Source organism: Apteryx rowi, unplaced genomic scaffold, assembly GCF_003343035.1.
Source record: "Apteryx rowi isolate R43461 unplaced genomic scaffold, aptRow1 scaffold_481, whole genome shotgun sequence".
NCBI lineage: Eukaryota > Metazoa > Chordata > Aves > Apterygiformes > Apterygidae > Apteryx > Apteryx rowi.
The window spans coordinates 498632-524431 of record NW_020450740.1 but is presented as its reverse complement, the minus strand read 5'-3'; the positions used below and the strand labels follow the sequence as shown (position 1 = coordinate 524431).

Here is a 25800-nt window from a genome sequence, read left to right as displayed (position 1 = left end):
GCAACCAAACCACAAAAAGTAAAGAGATATTTATACTGCTAGTGTCTCACGTAGCAGGTTACAGAGATAACTTACTCAGGCTGCAATTCCGAAAGGCTGGGTTGCAAACAAAGCCGTACTGTCAAAGGCATGAAGCAGCATGACAGCCGAGGAGCTGAGCGGCGGGTCTGTGCCGGGGCAAGGGCTGAACTGGTCCATGCTAACAGCAACCAAATGGAAATTCCTCCATGGGCAAAACAAACCACAGCTCTTTCAACTTCCAACAAATAGCGGACAAGTCAGGATTCCTTTCTGAATCTCAAATAGGCACGAAATTTGAGAGTTCAATCTGGAATAGTACATGCTATTCTTCAGGCTTCCACAAATCTGTTAAAGCTTTCAGCAGGTAAATCAAAGTATTTTCATTTACCTTTCTCTTTAATTGAGATGGGTTCCAAACACCTCTAATAGAAACAAACACCAGAAAAGGTCAGATGATGTTCTTTTGGGGGCTATAACTATGACCATTAATTTAGGGGAAGACAAGATCATCTGGGACTGGGAATTTTTGGTAGAGCTTTACCAGCTGTTAAAGAGCTGCGGCACATTTACACAAACCTCTCTCTGTGCTCATGCATGTTAGTAACAACCAATTTTAGGACAATGCTACTAGCTCCTTTTAATTGGCTGTGCAACTGCATATTTTTAAGTTTTAAGAATTCATGAAAACAGTCACTTAAAGCTTTTTTAGAAATTCAGTAGCTAAGCATTCACTCTCATTTGCTGGTGTTTGAATTAAGGTGTAAGTTAACTTTTTATGCAATTAAAATTTATTTGGGGGGAATAAGAGTAATTAGCTTTATAATAAATATGAATAATTGAGTTAGTTCACATTTACTGACATATAGATATGATGGCCCATAGGACAACTACTCTTTTAATGCTTTTTTAATTTTTTAATGCTTTGTTGTTATGTCAGATCCAATTGAAAATAAAAATGGTGATCCAAAGTGAAATTCTTACTCTGATCACTGAAGAGTAGTGAGTGACCTGTATTTAAGCAAAACAGCTGGCTTTGTTAATGAATTAAGAAAAATATGTTGTGGGTCAGCTGGACATATATTTAAACATAAAACAAAAGGGTCCATGCTTTCTCCACACATTCACCATTCTTCCTTGTTCTTTATATAGAGACGCTTTGTTTTCAGTGACAATAACCCTCCCATCAGCTTGAAGCCACTCACATTCACTTGAAGAAGAACGCAAACAGTAATAAGGGCAGTATAAACAGGGAAGCTGTGTAACAGGGCAGGTGCTACGACATCATGAGATGGAAGAAAACCCTCTGAAATAAGGTGGCACCGACGGACGTGTGCTAGAAAGGGGAATGAAGAAGCCTGAACTCCCACAGCTGTCTAGAGAAGCAGAGGTTCAACCCATGCTTTGCCAAACACAGCAAACTCAAGAGTGTTTTGACAAAATATTAGTTTTCAATACACCATCAAATTAACAGCTATAAACAAAAAACCTCCCGTACCTAAAGCTTATTAAGGATGTCACGCGAAGCCAAAGAATTTGAACTGATCAATTGTAAACTCAACTTGTTCCTAAATAAGAAAAAACGTGTATCCTCTCTTAGAGATACTAAGTAGACATAACAGAATAAAAGCATTATATTCACCTTAGAATTCTTACGTATACACTATGTAAGTTACCTTAAGCACAGACAAAAAGACTTTAAAACAGCATTCATTATATATATGCCTTTTATTTTTTCCATTAAGAAAGAAAAAAATTCTAATACAGTTTATATAAAATATGGCATTTGCCCACCTAAAAGATTAAGTTGAGGCAAGATGCTTTGAAGCAAGTCTTATTTTCAGGTTGCGGGCTTCTGATAATCATATGAACTCCCTGCAAGAAAATTACCAGAACACAAAATGAACATTCTCTAAACATTATAGTTTGCCAGGGCTAGGTGTAACATTCGTGAAATAGGTATTATCTGTTCAATAAGCAAATGGCAAAGGGTTAAATCCCATCTGCCATCTGTGGCTGTTCCACTGTCATTATCCCATGAGACAGATGTGCACACAAGTAGCCCCTAGTACACTGAGACAGACACGATACGTACAAAGACAGTGTGGATTCAACGTGCAGTGTAGCAAAAGCCCCAGAGATTTGGAACAGGGGAATGGACAGAAGTAAGAACGTAAGGCCTTCAGCCTGACCCATGATTCCAGTATATTATTAAGTACTTGATTATACATAAGTAAGTTTGCTGGCACAATAGTAATTTTCCCAATGAATGCAGAGAAGAACAGAGGGAGTGTCACGTTTCTGTGGAGTGTCCGCACTGCAGAGGTACTTATGTTAACCTGTATAGTCAACTTCTGAAACAATCATTCCTTTACATAAAAAAAAATAAACAACTTGTAGTATAAGCATGCACTAAGATTCCTGAGTCACACAAGTGAAAGTTACTATATCCTTATATTCTTGTACCTGAGAAAATCCAGTATCATTCAAAATCCTCAAGAATGAGAAAAAAAGAGGCATTTTTATTGGCAAGCTTATTGTTCAACAGTTTGTGTCTTCTGCTGTTGCTAAAGTAGCTTTTCCCTTAATACCATAAGCTTACTCCTAAGTTTTCTCACTTGGACACTTTTCATTCATCCAAAATTTTCATTCATTGAACAGAAAAAGCATTTCTTCTCTTTATAAATGGGGAAAAAAAAGCTATAGCAATCTACCCCAGTTGTCATCTAAATCTTCTGTCTCCTGTTATTTGCATAGCTCACAACTAAGAAACTTCATGAATATTTTCATGATAAATCTAATCAGTTTTTGAATAGTGCATGAAAAAAATCAGCAATATAATTCTGTCAAACTTCCTGTATTTTCACAGCTCTCCCGCTATAGCCCTAAGAAACGTTCACATTGAGATAAATTGTTGATGCAACTTCAAGATTATCTGATTAGCACACTGCTTTTCAGAAGATCAGCTCTTCCAAAAGTAGTCTTCCTATCTTGATGATTATAAACAGTATTGGCTCTTTAAGCATTTTCATCTTCTCCCCATTTTTTCCTCATTTCAGGCAAATGCTCTGCACTCACCCGAAATAATCTTCTCATTCATGCTGTTCTGCCGCTAGTCCACTAAATCAATATGATCTGCAAGAATTTTCTTCTTGGTAGATTAAGTTATTTTTCATCTCTAATAAAAATGTCAGTAATGGTTTAATGCTATTAACATCATCATTTTTCACTCACCTAGAGTGAATAAATACAATACAAATACAATGCTGTGAGATCAAACAGCAGTTCAGAATTTCAGCTGGAAGATTAGAATACCTTTGTGTTAATGGAAGAAAACAGTATTATTTTGATTGAGACAGATTATGCAAACATTATAAAAATTCTTCAGTACAATGTTGCCAGTGTAGCTCTTTTCTGATAAACAAACCTAATGCAATATTCCATTGACCAGGATCTTTTCCCCCAGAAGCAGTCTCAAACCCATCTTTTTTGTCATGACATGCGCACACTGAGAAATAAGGCTAATCCCACAATGATTAAGTCAAGATGCCATTCAAACTCTTGACAAAGTTTGACAGGCTTAACCTTCTGCACTTAAATATGTGCTGTTTCATGAATTCAATTATTTTCTTCTTAAATGACTGTCTTAGGAGATCCAGTGTGGGCAAGTCAGAATACTCATCTAAAAATATAGCCGTCACCCTGAAACATTTCTACTTATGTGTTTTGCTAGGTTCCTCAGCCCTTTTACCCTGAGTAATTCAATACTATTCCAAATTTTACTAACCAAGCATGATAGCACATTGAGATTTCCAGCACATCACTTTCAGAGAAAACAAAGTGAGAGATTAGTTCTACAGGTAACTTTTAATGCAAGCCTTGAAAATTTGAGAAGATTCTGATATTTTCCCCTCCCTAGTACATCTCTGATTGCATTTATTTACATACATTTTATCTTCCGCTATACATTTATCACATTAGTTATTGCTAGTTACCCTTCTCATTCTTCTTAAGCAACAGCACAAACAGTTTAAAACCATGACACTTCACATTAGCCTGGCTTCCCATTTATGCAAAGTCACACAATATTAAGCCTAAATACATCTTTTTTAATCTTCCGACAAGTCAGGATTTTCTTCTCATTTATTAAAACTATAACTGTGTTTGGCAGAACACACCAGAAGTGCAGATATTCGGGACTAACATAGATGAAGCTCAATGACAGAAGATGATTTTCTTCAATTTTTTGTTCAGTTCTTACTCATCCCAGGTATCTCCATATTTATTTACTTTAACTAGAGAAAAGAAAAAACAGCAGTTGCATTTGAAATGATTTAAATGCAAAAGTTTTTTTATACAGTGCTGAAAACTACGATGAAATGCATTATCATTTAAAGCAGCAAGTGGGGAGAGTGTCAGTCACAGCACAATACCCATCTAATTAAAGCTACTTTTGAATAAATGGGGAACGGAATGAGCTTGTTATTCATTATTCTTTACTGAATTAGTATTCAGTCAAGAGGCCTACTGTGCTAATTCCTGCCCTACAGAATTTGTAATTACTTTGAAATAAATGCAACGTGGATGAAACAAAGACAATTGGAGGAAACAGGCAAGGAATGTTACGATAAATATGTGGCTACATAATCTAGTTACGTGTACAATTGGATGGATTAAGGATAGTTAAACACATTCAAACACAAACAAAAATCAGTAATCCCTACTAGGAAACTTCTCAGCCATTATTATTTTGCAGCTTCCTTTAGTATAGAAGTAAGTCAGAGAGGAAAAAAGTCGGGTATTAGTCTTATGGATTTATTCAAAAATGTCACATGTAATTGCAACAATGGCCAGAAAGTGAAAGGATGCTTACTTGAAAGTGAACTTGAAAGGAGACTATAAGTGACTGTCATCCCTGACAGAGTAGAGAATGGATCTATATGACATAGTAGAAATGCTTACACTAGTCAGCCACTCCTTTATAAATCTAATTGCAGATTAAATTATTAATAAACGCAACTTTTTATTACTATCTACCTACTGCAGAACCAGTGGAATGGAAGAGAACGTATGGTTCTTGTTTCAGTGAGATGTCAACAAACTCAGCTTAATGCACTGAAGAATCTATTGTAAGCTGGCTGATGTTGCAGTGAGGCACAATGAGAAGCTCTCTCAAAGTCTAATTGACTTCCATTCCTATCAACAGTAGCAGCTTAGCTGGCTTATGGTTATTTTTTGGAAATTCCAGTTCACTATGCAGATGCATAAACTTGTAATGTCACAATGGAGGGAAGCAGGCATGAGCAGCTAGAAGTCAGGGACTGCTTAAAACTGGCTTAAACAGTAAGATTGGGTTAGTTCTCCCTTACATCCCTGCAACGGAGGACAGAAACCACTGTCTCCTATTTTCTAGTCATGTTCCTATGACAGAGAGATGAAGGGTGAACAAAGAGGTAAGGATTCATTATTTGTGTACAGGTATATAAAAGCTAATTATGTCCAATAAAGACAGAAGCTAAATCAGAACTTAGCAGGCAGCATCAGTAGAATCCCTTACTGCAAATTTAAATATAATGCATTTCTGAATTTTTGTATTCCATTGTTCTTTTTCTCCTAAAAGTAAAACCAACTACTCTTAAAAATTTATTTTACAAAACTCCATGCAGTATTCAATGTACTTTTATTTTCAAAATCTGACTAGAACCAAACAGCACACAGAAACATAGAGAGAATGTAACATTTGATTAACATTTATAATAAAAGACTTCAAATATCTAAAAATAAAATAATGAATGCATGCTCTCATTTCATAGCCACAAGATTTGCCGTGGAATTTGGCAAGGATTGCAGAATGACGCTTTAGAGTAAGATTTCCGTGTTTGGTTTTCAAGTTGCATTTCTAGGCTTTCTATTTGTGAAGAAATATCTTCAGAAAGAAAACACTGTGCAAATCAATGAAGTGTCAGCTGTTGAATCTAGAAACAACCTGAAACTATAGCTTCAATAATTTCTGAATGTCTCATTTACTATACTGACATGATAGAAAAGAAAGTCTCCTATTCTTGAAATAACAGATTTAAATCATTACCATTATAATTGTTCATAATTTTTATTTCATGACCATGTAGATGTGTCCAGATGATCCAGAAGAAGTATTTCACAGGGATAGAATAGATTCGCATTCGTAAGCAACACTGTTCCAAAGTTCACCATTGCTGCTTCAGACCTTTTTGGTTTTTAATAATTGTTTATATTAACATGTCTAATAGAAAACCTCATCTATGCCTATAAATCTTGTTGCATTGTGAGTGAGTAGATTGGGCACTAAATACAACCCCCAACAATTCAACTGACTAATTCAGTAGTGTGTCAAATGGTAAAACAGTCCTCTTAAAAGTAAGTTTTTCCACAGATGTCACACTAAATACAACAGTTCTAGAGAAAATTATGAATTGTGTTAGGACTTCTTTTCAAGTACTTTTTCAAAAAGGTAACTGAATGGCACCTTATTCTTCAGAACATTGCATTCTTATTTTGCTGTGCAAAGTTTTGTTTTTCCACTGTGAAAACAAATCTCAATATTGCTGCCAATACTGTTTCCTTCCTTTGAGTTTTAATGYAGGATAATGAACTTCTGCAAACAATGCCACTATAGAAATCCCCTAATTCCACATGAAACAATTCTTAAGAATAAATAACGTCCCTTTCAAAACCATCAACTATGTATTCTATTTTGAGAGAACAATGCTATCTAAAACATACACCCCCTTCCATAGCTAAAACTCTTCAGGAGAGCTCTGAGCTCAGAGAGTTCTTTGTTAAAAGAGGTTGCTCAGTATATTCACAAATTAAAAATTATGAGATTTTTAGAGTTGGGCACCGAGCCATATGGCTGTAGAAGAGGAACTGTAATTTACTACCAGAAGATCAATGTTTCTGAAAAAGAGAATTAATTTGAAATATGAAACTATAAACCACATCGCATATCAGCTACTTGCTGATGCCCTAACTATAAACTGGCTAAAGGGTAAGCAAGATCAAGCCTAAGAGTTATAAACTATTTTTAGCATTACTGCTAATATTTGAATTTACTATACATTGCAGTAAATCAGCATATTACCTTCTTTAACTGGCTTTTCCTGTGAAAACTTGATTGGAGTTTCTGCCTTTGGTGGTAACATTACCTCATATGTCTCTCTGTGTTTATTTCTTAATTCCTCATATGAGATGCCTTTTTTTTTACGACTTTCTTCTGGAACTGGAGCAGGATCTGAAAACAAAAAATACACCAAGATACTAGAAAGGGCATCACCCACCAAAACTTGATTATAACATCAGGTTGCCATACCTTTTGTAGAATGCCAATTAATTACAGTTCAGTGACAAAAAAAAGGAGCATGACAGACACACTCCTAAATGGCAACTGAGAATGTACGCGGCTTTTAATTCATCCATCCCTTTCATTTTGTCAAACTGCTTTAGAAGACGAGCAGTTAACTCCTTTTCCTGATTTTACCCATTGGGAAGTCTAACAAGAACACAGTAGTAGCTGCTGGATAAAATAGTTCTGGTTATTTGAGTAAAATTAATGACATATACATTTGATATATTTATAATTTCTGAAAGTAAATTTAGGTAAATCTCAAGGGTCTGCATGCAGGCTTTAAATTCTGCAATCAGAGAACAATGAAGACTACATCTGTCATGTGATAAACATTTATGCTTCTATTCAAGTTTATAATGCAGAATCTTGGTTCTATAATTAAGGCTGTACCAACTATTGATATCTGTGATGAAGCATAACTACACGTTCCTTGACACATTTATCTCTGATACTTTAAACAACTCAAAATGAGTTGCGTGAATAGGCTTTTTTTGAAATTAAAATACTTTCCACAGAGGAGTGAAAAAAAAAAATTAATCCAAAATATGTGACTCTGCATTTAACAGTAACTTCCTCCTTTGGGTACTGTACAAGATCTGAATTCAGGATCAAGTGTTTCCTCTGGAATAGCTGAGGATAGAGTTCATATGGGAGGAGGGGAACAGCTGCACACAACAGTACTTTAAAAACAGTTTAGTTCTCAGTGAGCTAATCAGCTGTTGCAGGAGAGAACACTATACATTCAGTTCTCAGAAGACGCAAACATTTGTTACGTTATAAAAAAACAGTTATAACATACAGTTACAGCACCACCACTGCTGAAAATGAAATAATCCCTGAAAGGCTAGTAGACAAACAGCAGAGACTACGGTTTATTTAGTAATGAGAAGGATGACCTATTCACCTTCATTTCAAACAATAAGACCTTGAAGTCAAGGTGAGGTTTTTTGTAGGTTTAATTTCACAACAGATTAAACCTTGCTAATTAATTTATAATCTTTACTTGCAATTAGAGCTACAAAAAAAAAAAAAAAAAGCATTTAATTTAAGAGTTAGAACAGAAAATAAGGCAGACATTTACCTTCTGTGTCAATACAACTCTGGGAACTTCAGTGTTTCATTCAAAACCACTATACTGTACAAAGTTTGTTTGCAAGGGATGAAAATATGTATTTTAAAGAGATGCATCTAAGAGAAAGACAAGAATTATTATACTACAAACTGCTAAATATTAAGACAAACCACACCTTGAACAGTGTAATCAGTAATTCCTGTAGGTGAAGATTCATTCAGGGAAGCACTGAATGGAACAGGTTCATAACTAGAGAGAGCTCTATCTGTTGAACTGTAATCATCTGAATAACTAGGAGAAAGTGGAGACCCAGGTCTTTGAGAAGATGATTCAGTAAATGACTGAGAAGGTATGTCTGAAAACTCAGATTTCCGACTGGAACGGCTGAAAAAGAAAAAAATACAATTAAATATTAAATACAGAAATACTAAAGTTAAACATGAAACTATAAGAACAGTATTGTGTCCAGTTCAAGAACGTACTCTTTTTAAGGGTTTAATTCAAATAGTTTCCAACAACATGAATTAATATCTTAAAAAACAGATTTTTTTTTTTTAAACATTGCAGAGATTTGTAAAGTACCTTCCCCAAAACTCTTCCCTTCCTCGCAGAAACTTAACTCATACTTGAAAACCTCCAGAACAAAAGACAAAGTATTTTGCATGTTACAAGACAAAAATGACAATCCCTTCCCCCAGGGAGTCTTCAGATAGACAAAACACATCAGATAAATAGTACAGGGTGTGTCCATATAACTAGTGGTAACATGAAAAATTATTTTTGAAGGCTTTCTTTGGAAGGAGTTGCAATTTACAACCCTTCATTAGAAGTTGCTGTGACTGATCAACACCAAAACAGCAGAGAGAGAGAGAGAGGGAGAGCAAAGACCTAGACCAAGGAAATGAAACTATGACAGTTTCTTGCGTTGTTGAATTACCTTTTCCATTAGAAACATTAATGAGTTCTCTCTTAAGAGAGAAAGATAAGATCATACAAAGAATACTATGGAAACGGATGCCTGATACTCTAAGGCAATCACTGCATACTTGGAACGGCCCTGCAAACCACTRCATAAGAAAACGTCTGTCTCTTAATCAGCCCCAAGAATGCTACCCACTTGGTGCCTTTGCAATGTCTCTAGCATCTTTATTCATTTTTTACTTTAAATTTCTGCTTTGTTGTACTTTATTTAGTTTTATAAGAAAAACATTTGGCATTACTCTTTAGTTTTATTCTGTTTTAATGTACTCAATAAATAAGCCATTTTGTTGCCTCAATTATATTTTTAAAGTACTGTATATGCAAACATATTTTTAAAGGACTCTCTAATCTTTTAGCTCCCTATTTTCAACTGCAAACCAGAGTTACTAAAATATATTAATCAGCAGGTGTATAATGATCATGAAATGTAACGACTTCTATTGCTGGCTTAAAAGGGTAGCATATATGGACAATAATGCAATTTCAACGAATTTGAATTAATCAGTAGACCAGAACAAAAAAGAATTTGTCATTTAGAAAATAAAATATATTTTCAAATCCACTGAGTTTATACACTAAGCGTATAAAGTAGTAGTTATTAAAATCATGTTTGGTGCTATAAAAATTCAAATATTGTAGTATAAAGGTGAACCTGTGTGCAAAACTTTCATAAGTCCCAATTTATAAAGTAATTAAGAATGCAATCAAGTTCTACATAAATATTTAATAAATTTTAGCACATATACAGCAGGACTACTACTCAGTACCCAAAGACTATTCTACCAGTTGTGAATCAAGGGTTTAAGTCAGAGATATTCCAAAGTAACTTGCAATTAAAAACCACTTCCAAGTAGAAAACATTCTGGAACAAAACAGGAAATAGTTTTAGGAACCTGATGAGTTTCTCATATGTACAGCATAATGCCATTACAGATGTAAAGGATTTAAACAAACAGCAGTAAGTTTGACCACTATGCTTCTTCCTGCACTGATATTGTTTACTGAGTTCTTTCCTTTGATAAACACTGAAATCATTTCCACCCTCTTCCTACTGCAATCAAACAAAGCTATGGGAAAAACTTCCAGAAAGTAACACTGTTTTATTTCAGTTAACTTAGTTTACTTCTAAACTGAAGAGGCTACCTCTGATGTCGCATTATTGTAAGTAAATTCCACAGGAAATTAACATCTTAATTTACATGTGATACATTTTGATGAGTAAAATGCTTCTTGTTCTACTCAAAATAAACAGTTGTATAGAAAGAGCTCAAAATATGTATTTTGTAACTAGCCAATTGATAAAGACGAGACACCTTCTGGTACATCTAAGGGAGACGGGGGAAGAGGGAAGGTGCAGCTCTTAAGACCTTTGAAAGCTGCAAATGTAGCCTTGATCTCTGTTAGTGTCTTTAAAACGTCTTATTCTAGAAGTTGTTTTAAATTTAAAAGAGAATTAAATTCTTACTTATGCGAACTATGTCTCTGAGCTTGTCGTAGAACATCTCCTATTGGGGAATCCTTCAGTTTCTTAAATTTCTCGCTACAGATTGGCAAGTAGGATATCTTTCCAGCCAGGTATCCACACGTTCCAGCAACTTTTTTAAAAGAAAAAAAGATGATTTTATATGTTGCATTGTAACATTCAACATAATTTTAAAACCATCATTTAAAATAAATTATATATTATCTTGAACAAAAGGAAAAAATCAGTTTAAACTGAAAACAAAAAAATGCAGCAATCTTCTCTTCGCTACTTTTGCTCACAAAGGTTACTAAGAATAAATGCAACAGTTGAAGAGACATACTGCAGTGATTTAGACATGACACAAGCACCAGATGATATCAACTACTACTTGATGAACCAAAGGTGACAAAAAAAAAATTCCAACCAATTTTTCCCAAGATCCAGAAATAATTAACAATTTACTGTCAGAGAAGATAAAGTGGTTGGGAATAAACAAAGGCTGGAATTCTGAGATATTAATTCATCAGAATAGTCAGACTCTGAAAAGACTTTCACTAGTGGGAAGAGAAGCCTAAATAATTTTAAGATTAGGCTCAGTATCTTCTGAGGATAGGATACGATATGGTTGTCTGTTCAACTGAATTTGCTGAATCCCTGCAATCTTAAATGCTTTCAATTTAGTGGATGAGATATTTTGGTCTGCTAGGCAGGACATTAAACTAAATGAGTTCTTTCTGGACTCAAAGCTGATGATGTCCATCACTTGGCTCCTTCATTTTTTAGTGGGTCTAACCGAGTATGAAGGAGCATTAAGGATTCAATGGCGATCAAGAGAAGTTTTGTTGTTGACTTTATAGGAAAAAAAACTTGATCCTTATTTCATATGCAAGGAGTATTTTCTAAAAATAAAGATTCTCAATCTTTTTTTAGTCAGGAAAGAGTTAATGCTAACATTAATTCTCCAAGATCTTCATACTGTAGATCGCATCGTGGACTACGCACTGATGAGACTGATATTGGAATAGTGATTCCTGTTCTAATATCCATATTTTCAAAAGGATGTTAAAAATCCTTTTCCAAGGGAGAGGAAAACAATAGCAACAAGTTTACAAGTGAGAAATGTAAGGGTATAGCTGTTTAGTAGATCAAAAAACTTGAGATACCTCAAACTGTATAAATATCTGCAGAGGGAAAAATTATGTGCCCCTGAAAGGCTAAAGAGAAAAAAAGCCCAACAAGAATTCAAACGACATATCTAACAAAAAAGTCAAGTAGTGAAGGTATAAATTAGTATAAATTACAAAGAGAAGGTCTCATTTTCTTAAGATCTTCCAGTCAAGACATGTGGAAGCATCTCTCTGGAAGATGTTTGAAGATGTTTCAGACAAAGTAGGCAGTAAGAAGTTATTGGCTAAATTATTTGTGGGTGTCCCTTATTACGGAAGTAACAGTCAGCTAATACAAAATTTCCAGGTTAGTATGGTAAATTGTGATATCACTGCTTTCATCTTCTTCTGTATTTACTGTGGTAAGACTTTAGAGAAACTAATGAGATGGACAAAGGAATTCAGATCCCACTATAGACTAACATAAAGTAGGACATACAGATCTTATCCTTCTTTGGCAAGAAGGATGGAGATCCAATAGCTCAACTGCTGTGTCGAAAGGGATGCCGTCAATGTAGTAAATCATTCGCAGACTAACTAGAGGTTCCGTCAGTGCCTAGGAGGCTATTGAGAAAAAGTTAATAATTCCAAGAGGCACAAGAACACTCTGGAACCTGAAAACTACCCAGGAAATGAACCACCTCCCAACTTCTTCCAGATATAACCAAGAAGGGAAAAATAGAGAAAGATGCAAGACAGAGACTATAAAAACAGAAAAAACACAAAACCTGACTCAGCTATGTTTGTTAGATATAAAAGACCTATCACTGTAATCGGGCATGGATACTATTCAGAATAAGCGCATCTGTCAATACCAAGAGACACACACCATTATCTAAGGCAGATTATTATAATCAACGGACGCAGCAGAAACATGCTCAGATCATTGATACCAGAAAAGCAAGAACTGACTCAAAAATGAGACTTCTGTTCTTGTTTAACATTATCTAAGTATGAGCTAGCAGCAGTGCCTGGAATTGAATATGCTCTTCTTTCAGAATTTGAGGTGGGGAGGTGGGGGGTGTGTGTGGAAATGCACTGCTTCCTTTAAGCACACTTTCCTGCAGTAGGAATGTGCAATTAAATTATGAGACATGATTTGGACCTGTAAACTATGTTCCTAGCAATACTTTCCAGGATACTTCAGACAGTCAGTGCATCTGACCTAAACAATATGAGGATGAAACTAAAACTGCTTAACTCAGGTCTTTTAGACTCCAATTTAAAACTTACATCCCAGAAAAATTCCAGTATTGAAACAGTTCATAGATCACATGAAGTTACCTACTGAAAAACAACCAAAACAAAAACACTTTGGGGAAAGCTCTTTTAGTACAAAATGAAAGTCCAGTTGCCCACCAGTATACACTGAAAGGGAGAAACCAGAAGTGATTGCGATTGTACTGCTTATAACCCTGACATCAAGAATAGTTTGTCTCGTCCAATTACCACTTATTTTTTCCCTTGCTTTCAAAATGTAGTTGTATTAAGTAGGAGGAACATGGCCCTTAACTAGAAATGTGTAGATGTGAAAGGAATAGCAAATTTATTATTTATTATAACTGTTTCTGTGATAATATTGTTCTGCATTCAAAAAAAAAGCAAGTAGAATTTATTATAAACAAAAGACAGCCTTAGCCTCTCTCATTCATTTATCTGCTTAAACAGCACTTCCTTCACCACAAATCATGGGTTTTACCCTCCTCCCACTGGAGCAAACTGTAACAGTAACTGGCTCTATCTGGGCAGATTGGCAAGATGGCAACTTCCTGTTTTACTATCATGTATTACATTGGACAGGTTAATTTATTAATTTGTTTTTTGATTACACTGAATCCAAAATCCTTCACATGAAATTGCAGTTTTCCTATAATTGTGCATGCACAATATCCAGGAAAAAAAAGATATTAAAATAGCCTGAATGGGACAAGTAAGACACATGAATAATGACCTTCAAATTAGGAAGGGAGGGGTGAGTGTTCTCTGGCAAAGTCCTTTAGGCAGACTTCACTGCAGCAGCAGTATGCTGTTCTAATATTTTAGGAGATATCATTTAGACTTACAAGCTTTTAAACAACGGTGAGAAATTATAAAAGCCAGAGCAAGCAAAAATATTAAACAGATACTACCAACTGAAAATATAATCATTTTCAATGAAAGAATTAGTTTCAGATAGCAGCCTCACAAATCACCAATGCTTATAGTTCAGGAACTACTGAGAAAAAAAGAAAACATCATTATAAGCGTTTGTTTCTTCCCTCCTACAGCAGAAGTTTTACACAGCAGAGGATAATATAGAAGATATATTAAATAAGTATTTTCCTTTACTCATTTTCAGTTATAATAAACTGAGGAAATGCTTTAATATCAATAGGTTACAACATTCCTAATGAGTGTGATTTTACTTCTCACAATGCTTAGTTTCACCTTTAAGCTCCATCACACAAAAATAGTTATCCCTGGCAGACTCTTATGAAAGAGAAAAAAATTAAAGCAAACTTTCACAGTACCTATTTATAATGTTCTTATCTTAAATTCTTACATTATGGTTGTCAAGAATATTTAAAATCTTACAATTTTATACAAAGCCTATGAACAAAACTTATGCAAAATCTCCTGCAAAATTAGAAGATGAATAAATAACACGCTCTACCTCTTGATATTACCTAGGTTCTTGCAATGTGAGATGTGGTAGTTAAGATACATAGGTAAAGAAGAAGTTGCTGACTATCAGAGTTGATCCTATTTAGAGAGAATCAACATCAGGAAGGTGAAATTTATTCTGAATACATCAGCTCATATAGTTCTACCTTCAAGTACAGTTGCAGCAATATAAGGATATGGGATCCCAGTGAACTAGCCAAGTAGTTTCATGGGAATTATATCTGTGTAATAGATTCCAGAACCTAAATCACAAATGCAAGATGAACTAACATATAGCTCTTACTTACATGCAACTTTAGTAAGAGAGCCAAATCTTGAATTATCTCTTAGAACACCTGAAAATGAGGAATCAAAGTAATCAGTAATAAGTTATTAACAATTAAGCTGAAGGAACATTAACTCTTCATAGGAATATAAAATGTCAGTTATTTTGCATAACATTGGGATAATAGCTTACTCTTTTACACTTTAAAGCAAATTCAAGAAAACCAATCATCTAACTTTCCCATAAAATTAGAAAAAAAAAAGAATTACTAAGATCTTTAGTCATCTATGATCTTTAATCATAACACACAGTATATCACATCACATACTGTAGAATAATTGTTTCATAATCTCTACGATACTGTATTTGTCAAATAATATAAAATGACCAAGAATTTCAATTTTAATTTAAAGTTTTATTCCTCCTTTAGTTTCAGGAACTACAAGTCAGGTAAATGAAAAGTCTGAATTTCCAAATTAAACCAAAGTATATTTAAACTTTACCTTTCCTTATTAAGAGACTAGTGGCAAGCATGCTCACTGCAGCCAAAGGAAAAGCTGTGAAGAAGAAAAAAAAAAATAGCTTAAAAATAAATTTTCAGTATTTTCAACCATATTTAACTAAACACGAAATTAAATATGAGAGTTGCTAGGTCTTATGAAGACCGTGTGTGTGTGTGCGTGTGTGTATAATAAACTGCACAAATTATGAAACATTCTCAACTCCAGCTTTTGAGATCTACTACATATTATGCAGTACTGGCTGATGAGTCTTCCAGTCTTCATCAGACTTCATGCTTCCTAAAATATGAAAGCCAACAGCAGATGAGATAAAGCTCTAATGATAAGATTCCAGGTGAACCTGACTTCTAGCTACAACTACTACAGCATAAAGATAAAGAAATTCAAACCTGGGAATCATACACATTTCTTTAGGACAGAAGATGCTAATGTAGAAGACAGTGACTCTAAAAAATTTTGATAACCAAAAGGCTTGATTTTGTTTTAATCTAAGAACTTTTGAATCATTCTAAATCTTAAAAAGATAAAAAAAGAAATTGATTAAAATTAGGTATAGAAACACCGCAGTAACGAACACGACAGAAGACTAAAGACTAAAGGACTGAAAACGTAGATGTTACAAAAAGGCTCACTGATTTATTAACTTTGCTTAAGGGAGAGAATTTTGTGAACAGTGCTAGATGCTTATAGTGTTTTGATGCCCATGATCTGCTAGATTAAGTCCGCATTTTAGGCTAAATGATATTTTTAGAATTTCTGCAACACATAGTATTAAAATATGCTTCACAAACTAACAAGTTGGTTTTTTTCTTCCACAAATTCTGATAGTACTAAACCAGGTTAGGAGTCCAGCTGCTGCATATTAAGGCAAACATGACTGCATGTCACTTTCAAGGAAAAGTACTGGCTCCTCAGTTCACAGCCAAGATCATAGCAATACTTCATAATAACTTCCAATCTATCAAAGACTAAAACTTAGATAGGTTTAGAGATTCTAGACCTAGATTTTCTAAGATATGGAATGGCACTGTGTATTTGAATCAAATTTAGATTCAAATACACAGTGCCATTCCATATCTCAGAAAATGTAAGCTATTCTGAAAACATCCAAAATAACTTATTACAGAGGACTTCAAAATTTACACTGCAAGTTATATGCAAGCAATAACATTAATATTCTTTTCTAAAACCTCTGAGGCCAGAAATGATTTATAGGCCCAGCATAAATATTCTGGATATCCAAGACAGGTTACACACTGTAGTGGAAACAGATGATAAAATGTGAGCATAAAAGTTACATTAAATGGTAATTAGAAATAATTAAAAAAAAGCAATAGGAAAATGAAGATTGGGGGTATACATAAAAATCTCTATAAATAATTATGAAGCATAGAAAATGGACAAAAGCAGCTTAAGAAATCAGGGAATAATGCTTTTCATTGCTATTGGCAAAAGGGACATTTTCCGCTTCAGAAAAAATAATGGAAGGCTGATAATTAAGGACTGGAATGTAATTAATCCTAGTCAACATGGTTTTATGGGGAAAAAGTCATACCAATACAACTTGATTTTACTTGCTAATGAGATTACAAGTGTGATAAATTTAAGTTATAGATGTAACTCACATTTTTAAGGTATTAGAATTTACATTATACAATAATGTGCTTAAAAACAGTAATACCAATAAAGCATATACTAAAATCAATTAAGAAACGATGAGCCAGAATTTCTGAAATAGCAGTTGTCAATAGAAAGCCATCACAAAACAGAGAGGGTTTGCAAGAGCAAATTGGCTACAACCTGAAATTTGAATAAACAAGCTGAAAACACACAAAATTGTAATAATATCTGTGAACAGCAAAAATTGGCACAATAAGAACTGATGGTGTCAGGGTAGCCACACAGGGAACCTATACTGCTTGGGAAGGAGAGTTTAAATGATATGAATTTAATACAGCTAATACAACAGTATAGGTGCATGTAATGCAAAACCATGAAACAAAGACAGGAGGCCTAGAAAACAGTGAAGGGCCTTAGGCTCTATCAGTGAGATAACAGTACAGTATACAGCTCCTGGAAAAAAAAACAAAACAATTCTTGTTGTAGCTCCCTAAAATGAAATTCAAGTGAAATTACTGAAGAAACTAATTTTGGGCTTCTAAACAAGAATACCTTCATGGTGTTTCTTCAGACTCTGCACAAAGATGAACACCGCAGTAAGTTTCCCTGGGGATCAAGAATTCACAGCAAAACACCTCAGGAAGAACAACCAACTCCTCTCTTCTTGTCCTCCATGAAGGAGATCACTGCTAAACCATAACCAACTGTAGTCTTCCTGCTAATGATCCTGATTCCCTTCACTTCAGAGATAGGAGGAACATGGCTAGATTTTGCCAAACAAGCGTAAAGGCTTCCAGGTATTCCAGAATAAAAGTGGCAAGAACGCCAAAGTAGAAAAGGTCAAAGATAAAACAGTTCAAAGTTGGCCGGTATCTGCTAGTTCAAAATCACAGTGCCTTAAAAGTTGCCTCATAAACTACTGGTTACCAGCAGAAATCAGAGTCCCCATGTGCTAAATTTAGCAAATGAGCTGCCAAATTTTTCATCTGTCCCAATTTCTGCTAAGCCACCTATCATCATCAGGAATAATCTACTAGCATGTGATAAAATAGTGGATAGCAATCACATCAGAAAGCTTGTACAAACCTCATAACCAGGTGTATACAAAACATACATGTCTTGAACTTTTGGATTACAGAAACAAACTTAAATACTGTAATCAATTCTCAATTGTTCAACATTTTGTAGAAAAGAGAGACTAGAATCTTGGTATTTTAAATAAATGAAGTTAAGACACACAATATTCTGTAAGAACAATGCATGTTTATTACCCTCGTATATTTAGCTGTAGTACAGAAATCATTATTGACTGCATAATCATGTCTGAGAATCTTGGCTGTTATTTAGAACAAAACCCCAAATGTCTGACTATTCATGGATGCACAGATTTTCCTCAAAAAAGTGAGCTGAGTACTTGATACAGCGTTCTCTTTGCAAATTTCCAGAAATAAAGGAAACCAAATTTTAAGATATATAAATAATTATATTGTTAATTTGTAAGTTATTATATCTACATTAATTATACCTATTTTCAGCTTGTTAATAAACACATTAGTTCAAAACATGAAGGGGGTCTTGCTATAAAGCATAAACCTTACAAAGTACATTGTACTTTTTACACAATTCATGYCATGCAAACTTTTAATAAAGGTAAATTTAACATAGATCAGCATGTAGCAGGATGCAACTTTAGACCATGTGAAGCTCCTTAATGAACTGTCCTGATACATTGACCTGGGCCTTCCTTCCTCAATCCCTCAGATAACAACAAAAACTAAGGGTAGAAGAAAGGCAAAATAAGTTTACCAGCAAACTGAACTTACCTCTATATCGGGCACTCTCTTCGCCACACTCCTTGAGGAGTTGTCTTTCCTCCTCTGTTGGCACATAAGGCTTAGGTACTGAATTCTTTTATCAGGGAAATCAATAAAAAAAGAATGAGGAAAGGGAAGGTTTGGGGGTATTTTTCAGTGACAAACTTACAACTTCTGCACATCATAGTGCCTTAAGTTTCACACAATTATATTAAAAAAAATGGTGCCTTTTTGCCTATAAACACCACATGAAATACATTGTTATAAAAAATCGAACACTTTTTCAAAACCAACAAAAGAAGGAGAGGAAAAAAGATATCTCGAGTATGCACAAATTCCAGCTCACTCCTCTCCTCTTTCTTCAGAAAAACCTGATTCGGGCCTTGCAACCTGCCTCCAAAAATTAACTTACTTTGACAGCTCATTAAATTCCTAGGTTTTAAAGACGTTTCGCGGTTTCAGTGACACAGAGCGCTTTGCCCATTTACACACCGATGTCTGATGACACGCGGCCGGCTGCTTCGCCACCCCATGAGAAGTTGCCACCAGGGGAGCCTGCCCCCCCCCMCACACACACAGCGCAAGGGACAGCGCCGCGGCCTGGCATTGGGGCAGATCGCCGCCCCGGGAGGGTCTCAAGGGCCCCGACCGCGGCGGCCCCCTCCAGGCCAGGCCAGGCCAGGCCAGGCCAGGCCGGCCCCAGGGCGAGCGGGCCGGGCCTTCGGCCTCCCCGCCGGCAGCAACGACGCGGCACCGACGCGGCCCCGGGGCTTGCGGGGGCAGCGCCGCCGAGCAGGCGACAGTACCTCGGCCGGGTCGCCGACCTCCCCGCCGCCAGGGCCCTGCCCGGCCTCCATGGCGGGGCGGGGCGGGGGAGCTGGGGCGCTGCCAGGACACCGGAACCTCCTGCGCCACCTTGGCCCGCCGACCCGGAAGCAGACGCGCGCCGTGCGCATGCGCGGGGGGCGGCCGCCAGGGGCGCCGTTGGGCGGTGGCGGGCGCCTGGCGGGGGGAGGGGGCCGCGCTGGGGAAAATGGCGTGTTCCGGCTGCCGGCGGCGGCGCAGCCTGGGTCCTCGGCCCCAGGCGCCTGCCGCGGCCCCCGCTGTGAGGAGAGGCTGTTTGGCGGCGGCGCCGCCCGTGCGCACGCAGCCGCGAGCAGCCCTGCGGGTGCCAGGCCCGCGCGGCGCAGCGGCGAGGCGCCGGAGCCGGCGGAGCAGTCAGTGGCGCTGAGGGCTGCGTTTGCTCGTTTTCAGCCTTTTCCCTCGGCGCGCAAGGCGAGCGAGGGCGATGTGACTATCTAGAATCAGCAGTCAAGATTCAGAGCATTAATTTCAATAGAGAGTGTTTCCTTCCTGCGCTTTATCTTATTTCCTGCCTGCTCAAAGAGTGCCACCCTCTAATAAGTGTGTGAGCAGGCACAGCCTCAGAAGTTGGTGAAGCCTTTAAAGGTAATTCTTAGTGTTTCTTTGCAAAAGGTTAATTTGTATGTTCTTGGTAACAGGTTCTCGGCGTTGTAATTGGCTTCTGATAGGGTGTCACTGAGACCCTAACGGTTTTATAGGTGGTAAGAAAAAGGCTTTATTTCTCCCTTGCCTAGCTTGAGCACTAGGTATGTTACTAATAAACAACTAGATGTTGAAGATACGTTGCCAGGACTGACTGAAGAGAAAAGATGCCTGTTACCCAGGCACAAATCTTAAAAGAGTTTATTTAAATTAAGAGCGAGCGAGGCCCTGGGGAGCAACTGTATGAAGCTGGAAATGATAGCGATTTGGCAGCTAGGGTTGTGTTGGAGCGCAAGCTTGGAAGGAATCTGTGTGTTCGCCTCTGGCTAGTGCTGTTGAAATGGCAACATTAGTGAATGACTACAGTTCGTCAGGAATCAGGAAAATATGAGGAAAGAAGATGTTTTTGATTGTGTGTTGTATGCTGCAAAGCTGTCCTGTAAATATCCAGTGCTGCTGCTTGAGTTCAGCATATCCCATTCTGCCTCGACTTGCCTGCAGTGCACCACTCCCTTACAGCCGTTCCTGCAGCAAGCCGTGGCCTCTCCGTGCTGCATTCAAGTGGAGAGACTTAAATTGCTACTGTCTGATAACTGTACAGAAGCCTGTGCCTGAAGGTAGGAAATGAAAGGTTGTAGATGTTGAAAGTGTCTGAAATCAGCGGAGAATATGCCTGTGAAATGAACAGTGGGAGCACCTGAGGAACCTAGGACTAAGGAGCGTGTGTGAATGAGTAGGTTTGGCTGCCTCGATGGTTGGGGTGCACCAACAAGGAAGCTGTAGAGGAGATGTGTTTCTGCATATTGGATTCTTGAAATGAGGAGGGAGGATAGAATCAGAAACTATGTTTTTAGGGTTGAGAATTCATGTCTTTCATCGTATGATAAAAAATAAATTTCTAATTTGCATGAGATCACTCTGCCTTGTAACACAAATTACTTCCAACCTTCATGTCTGCCTATCCCCTGGACCTACCCTAATGAAGCACTCTCCAATGCCTGAACATCAGTTATGCATCTTTTAAATAACATAGCTGAAGATGTTGGCCTCATCAACTAACCATAGTGATTCATGTGACCATAGCACGCTTATTTAAGCCAATTAATGTCATGCTTCTTCTCAGTTGTCTTTCAGTACATTCTAGGCGAAGACCTACAATGGTTTTTAAAACCTGAATTTTTGTAGGGGAGGACGTGTTATGAACTCTGCACATTCCCTAAACCTGGAGCTTCAATGAGGAGGAAACAGATATCAGTCTCTCTTATTAAAGAAAGTAATGATCCTGAGTGGTTGTTTTGCCTCTTCTCTRTTGTAAAATTAATAATTATGCTTTCATTTTTCCTACTTCTCAACCCCCCAAATCCTTTAGACTTCTGACAGGGAAAAGGAATAAAAAACATGCACCAAACAGGTGAGTTCACCTTCTTTTTAAAAATCTTACCTAGTATAGTCTGCTTCTGAGATACTTAAAGGTGCTTAAAGCTTCACTTGTTTACATATGACCATTTTTGGATAAGGACTGTAGTTGCAGGACCATATTCAGCATAGATGATAGCATTCAGCATAGATATCAACATCTTTGACACTTTGTTCTCTATCTTCAAGCCTTTTTGAAGTTCACATACAGAACTAAATCTTAACAAGGACCGCTTTTCAACACCTGGTTTATTAGTACCACTTTAATACTCCCTTCATCCTTCTTGCAACTGTTCAGAACTTCAGTTTAAAATTGGTCATGGCAAGGTCCTCCTCATGCATTACATAAAATCTTGTCCTCAGGGAAGCCTTAAGGCTAGCTTTATGACCCCTTTCTATAAATCAAATCTCTTATTGTATATTTTCTATCACCCCACCTTTTGCGTTCATGGTAATTCCAGGTGCCATTATCCAATATGATATTTTTGCTTAAAAATCCATGCACTACAATAATACTTTAGCGATGACAAGGTAGCATTATTTTTCAGGGAGTTTCAAGCTGTTTGTTTTCATGGCATGTAAAATGGCAGATTGATGTTTCTAGCAACCTGTTTTCTAATTGCTATTTTGTGCCTGTGTTTTTAAACACATATAATCTTCTGCTAAACTCATAGATTATTTGTGAAGAGGAATAGCATAGGTTTATGTATTTTTTGCAATACCTCAGGAGTCCAAAAATTAATTTTAGATGTATTACAGCTCACTTATCTATGATTCTAAACTTTGTATCTTTTACGACTTAGTATAATTCAAGTAAGACTTTGAATATATTTCAGATTCAAAATACTTTAATACTGCAACTTGATAGTTAACCAGAAATTTGAACTAATTAATTTTAAAGTAGATGCCTCAAAGAAAAAAAGATGAAAACCTTAGAAAAATAAGTTTCTTCTTAAATGAACTGATCACTCACATAACAAAAAGTTGGTGTGAAAATCAGAGGGTCTTAATTGTAGTCCTTTGTAAAACAAAGTGACTGGTGAACGTTCAGAGCTCTTGAAGCTCAAGACAGTCTGTGCAGAACTCGCCCTATTAATTCAGGTGGTTTAAAAATTTATCTTTCAGATAAATTCTACTGCATTCCCTTGTTCAGCAGTTAGTGACAGGCTTCATACAGATCTTTCACAAAAGACAAAATTGGTTTAACAAATAAGTTTAAGAATATTATGTAAGACATAACTGAAACAAGTAGATGTGTGAGAGACTCGGAGTATATGCTGATCTGGTAAGGAAAGTGGCGAAAACAAGTAGTGGAAGCTTATGTGCTCTAGTACATAGCTGGAATGGTGTGGGCTTTGGGGGGGGTTTTGTGTGTTCGTTTGGTTTTGGCCCTCTGGGCAAAAGAGTAAAATACGACAGCTGAAAGCTTCTGATTCTTCAGTTGCTGCCAAGAGTTAACAGGGCTGCATTTGGAAAAATCACTTTCTCCCTAATGGAGAAATAACAGTGCTTCATACAAAAAAAAAGAGCATTGTTGTAACTACTATAGCTGGTGGCAAACAAACAACCAGTTATTTGCCTGAGGCATTATGGCACATCAGCAAGAACCAAGAGTGGGTGTCTTTGTAGAGCTGATAGTCAAAGCCTCAATTAGTGAGGACTTTACCCACATTGATAATAATTACTATTAGCAATAACTGGCACTGTAATGTACTTTGTGAAGTACTTTACATATTAACTAATCCTCAGAGCTATTTTCTAAAGCAAGCAGGTAACAGTCAGGAGGAGACTCTGGTTTCCAAAAATACTATGACTGTGCATTCTGTAAGGCTTTGGTACTCCAGGTTAAACAGCAATGGTTAGATTTTCATTGGCAGTGAGCTTCAGCACCTTTCATTTCAATTAAGTTTATGTATATGCATTTATTGGGAAGATCAAGCTGAGCTCCTAACTTTGAATAACTTCAAAATCAGAAGCAACTTCTGACATACATTGGTGCAACAAATTGCCTAAAATTCTGCAAAATATCAATAGCAATGAATCCTACTATTCTTGTTCTATTGCCTAACCATTTAGAGTGTAATACAATTGTTATAATAGAAATCACCAAATTTTTAAATCTGAAACCTCAGTTCACCAAATTTTTAATTCTACCGGAAAAAGTTAACTTGAAATATTCCTTTCAGCTACCAGTATTTCATTGTGTTCCTTTCCTGCTTTCCTGTTCCTACCTAGTTTCTGCAAGTCGATGTACATTATTTATCTCAAAGGTGTGGAAACTGCAGAACACGTGAACACCAATGACTGGGCATGAAGGACCTTCTACCCCAAGTAATTAAACCAGAGTTGTGCAAAGTGTGTGATAGAGCTCTGAGCTTCTCGTAATGAATGCTGGCAGCTATAGTACAAGCACTTTTGTTGCTTGCAAAAAGCATACAATTTAATCCCTTCTGTTGTTGTTGGATATGCTCATTACAGTACAGTACTTGCCAGGCAGGCCTATATTATTTGACAATAGAAGAAATGATGGCTTTAGGGTGATAATGGTTTGTAGTTTTTCTGTTATTTTACCACACTTGACATGGATTTTTTTTTTCTTTTTAACTCTGGCAGGCTTGAGGCCCTTCAACAAAGAGCGTAGTCTCTATTTTCTAACTGCTTAAAAGTGTTAATGTTGATACTACTTCTGTTTTTGTTACCATCAGCTGCCAAATCTTTTCCGTTTTTATAAATACATTGTTACATTCAGCCGCCTGGCCTATCACAATATCCGCTGGGTTATCTGGGGTGATTACTGTGAATTCCCTCGTTATCTCGCCTTTCAGTCCATGCCCCTTTTGTTACGATAGCTCTCGCGGATCTGTGACTGTAAGAACTGTGTGAAATACAAAGTTAACCTCCAGGGGCAAAAGCGGCCAAACTGTCTTGTCTTTTCTGCAATGGCTGGGGCGGAAGCAGAGATACAAACTCCCCTGTGGCCCGTGCCCATCCCCGCGGCATCCGTCGCAGCCGGGGCGGTTCTGTGAAGGAAGTTCCGTGGTTTGCTTTGGTAAAACAACGTGAATGATTTCTGGCAAAAAGACAGCATCTGCGCATTTGACATGAAACTGGCCAAGACACAAATATTTGCCCTTATTCCTTTAGGGAAAGGAAGTATTTTCTGACTTTTTCCTATGGGTGAAATTAACGCTTTAGCCGAGGTCCGATCCCAGAAGCGGGCGCGGCGCGGCACGTTGCAGCGCCTTCCGAGGGGCTTTAATCTTCTCCGCGGCCTGCCGCTGTCTCGGTGTTCCCCAGCCACGACTCTGCGTGCCCAGAACGTAATTGCATTAGTTTTTATCCTGGCGACACTGGCATGTCCGTGCTTTTAAAGACGGGCGCGGCGGGCCCGGGGCGCGTCCCCTGCGCGGGCGGCGCGCGGGGCACTTGTGCGCGCTCCCCGGCCGCCGCCAGCGCCTTAAAGCGGCAGCGCCTCTTTTCCGCCCAGCGGCCGGCGCAGCCCGGCCCGCGGGATCTCGGGGCGCTCCCCATGACAGCCTGGCCGCGACGTGGAACTGGCTTCCGCCCTGGCCTATCGGCGCTGCAGGAAGCTGGCGGGCCTAGCCAATCGGGGGCTCGGCGTCCCTCCTTCACGCTTTCATTGGTGGGGGGGCCTGAGGCGGCCCCAGGGGCGGGGCTTGCAGGGCGGGGCCGGCAGCGCGGAGCCAACGGCGGCGCGGCGGCGGGGCGGGCGCGCGTGAGTGCTGCGCCCCTGCCCCAGTGAGCGCGGGTTCCTGCCTGGGAGCCGCGTGCCAATGGGGAGGCGGCGGGGGCGGGAGGAGCGAGCCGGATCGTCGAGCTATCGGGGGACAGAGGCGCGAGCGGGGCAGAGCTGGCGAGGGATGCCCGCGGCGGCGTGATTCGTTAAC

General features: G+C 37.8%; 1 protein-coding gene and 1 long non-coding RNA gene across 4 annotated transcripts; one reads left to right on the top strand and one right to left on the bottom strand.

Moving 5' to 3' along the window:
• Positions 1-1727: 1727 nt before the first annotated feature.
• Positions 1728-19853, bottom strand: OCIAD1 (OCIA domain containing 1). 3 transcript variants are annotated; one of them, XM_026078614.1, is made up of 9 exons: positions 19777-19853; positions 18980-19064; positions 17709-17762; positions 15519-15572; positions 15038-15085; positions 10921-11050; positions 8650-8858; positions 7139-7288; positions 1728-4313 (listed from the first exon to the last, which is right to left on the bottom strand). In XM_026078614.1, exons 1-9 carry the CDS (start codon positions 19825-19827, stop codon positions 4276-4278), a joined length of 819 nt encoding a protein of 272 aa, XP_025934399.1. In that variant the 5' UTR covers positions 19828-19853; the 3' UTR covers positions 1728-4275. The 3 variants fall into 3 exon arrangements, with proteins under 3 accessions (XP_025934399.1, XP_025934401.1, XP_025934400.1); XM_026078615.1 differs by lacking the exon at positions 1728-4313 and adding an exon at positions 4320-6244; XM_026078616.1 differs by lacking the exon at positions 17709-17762.
• A 70-nt stretch (positions 19854-19923) lies between these two features.
• On the top strand, positions 19924-21762 carry LOC112972278. Its single transcript, XR_003255628.1, has 2 exons — positions 19924-20419; positions 21662-21762. It is a non-coding gene; the product is annotated as an uncharacterized LOC112972278 (long non-coding RNA).
• Positions 21763-25800: the final 4038 nt, after the last annotated feature.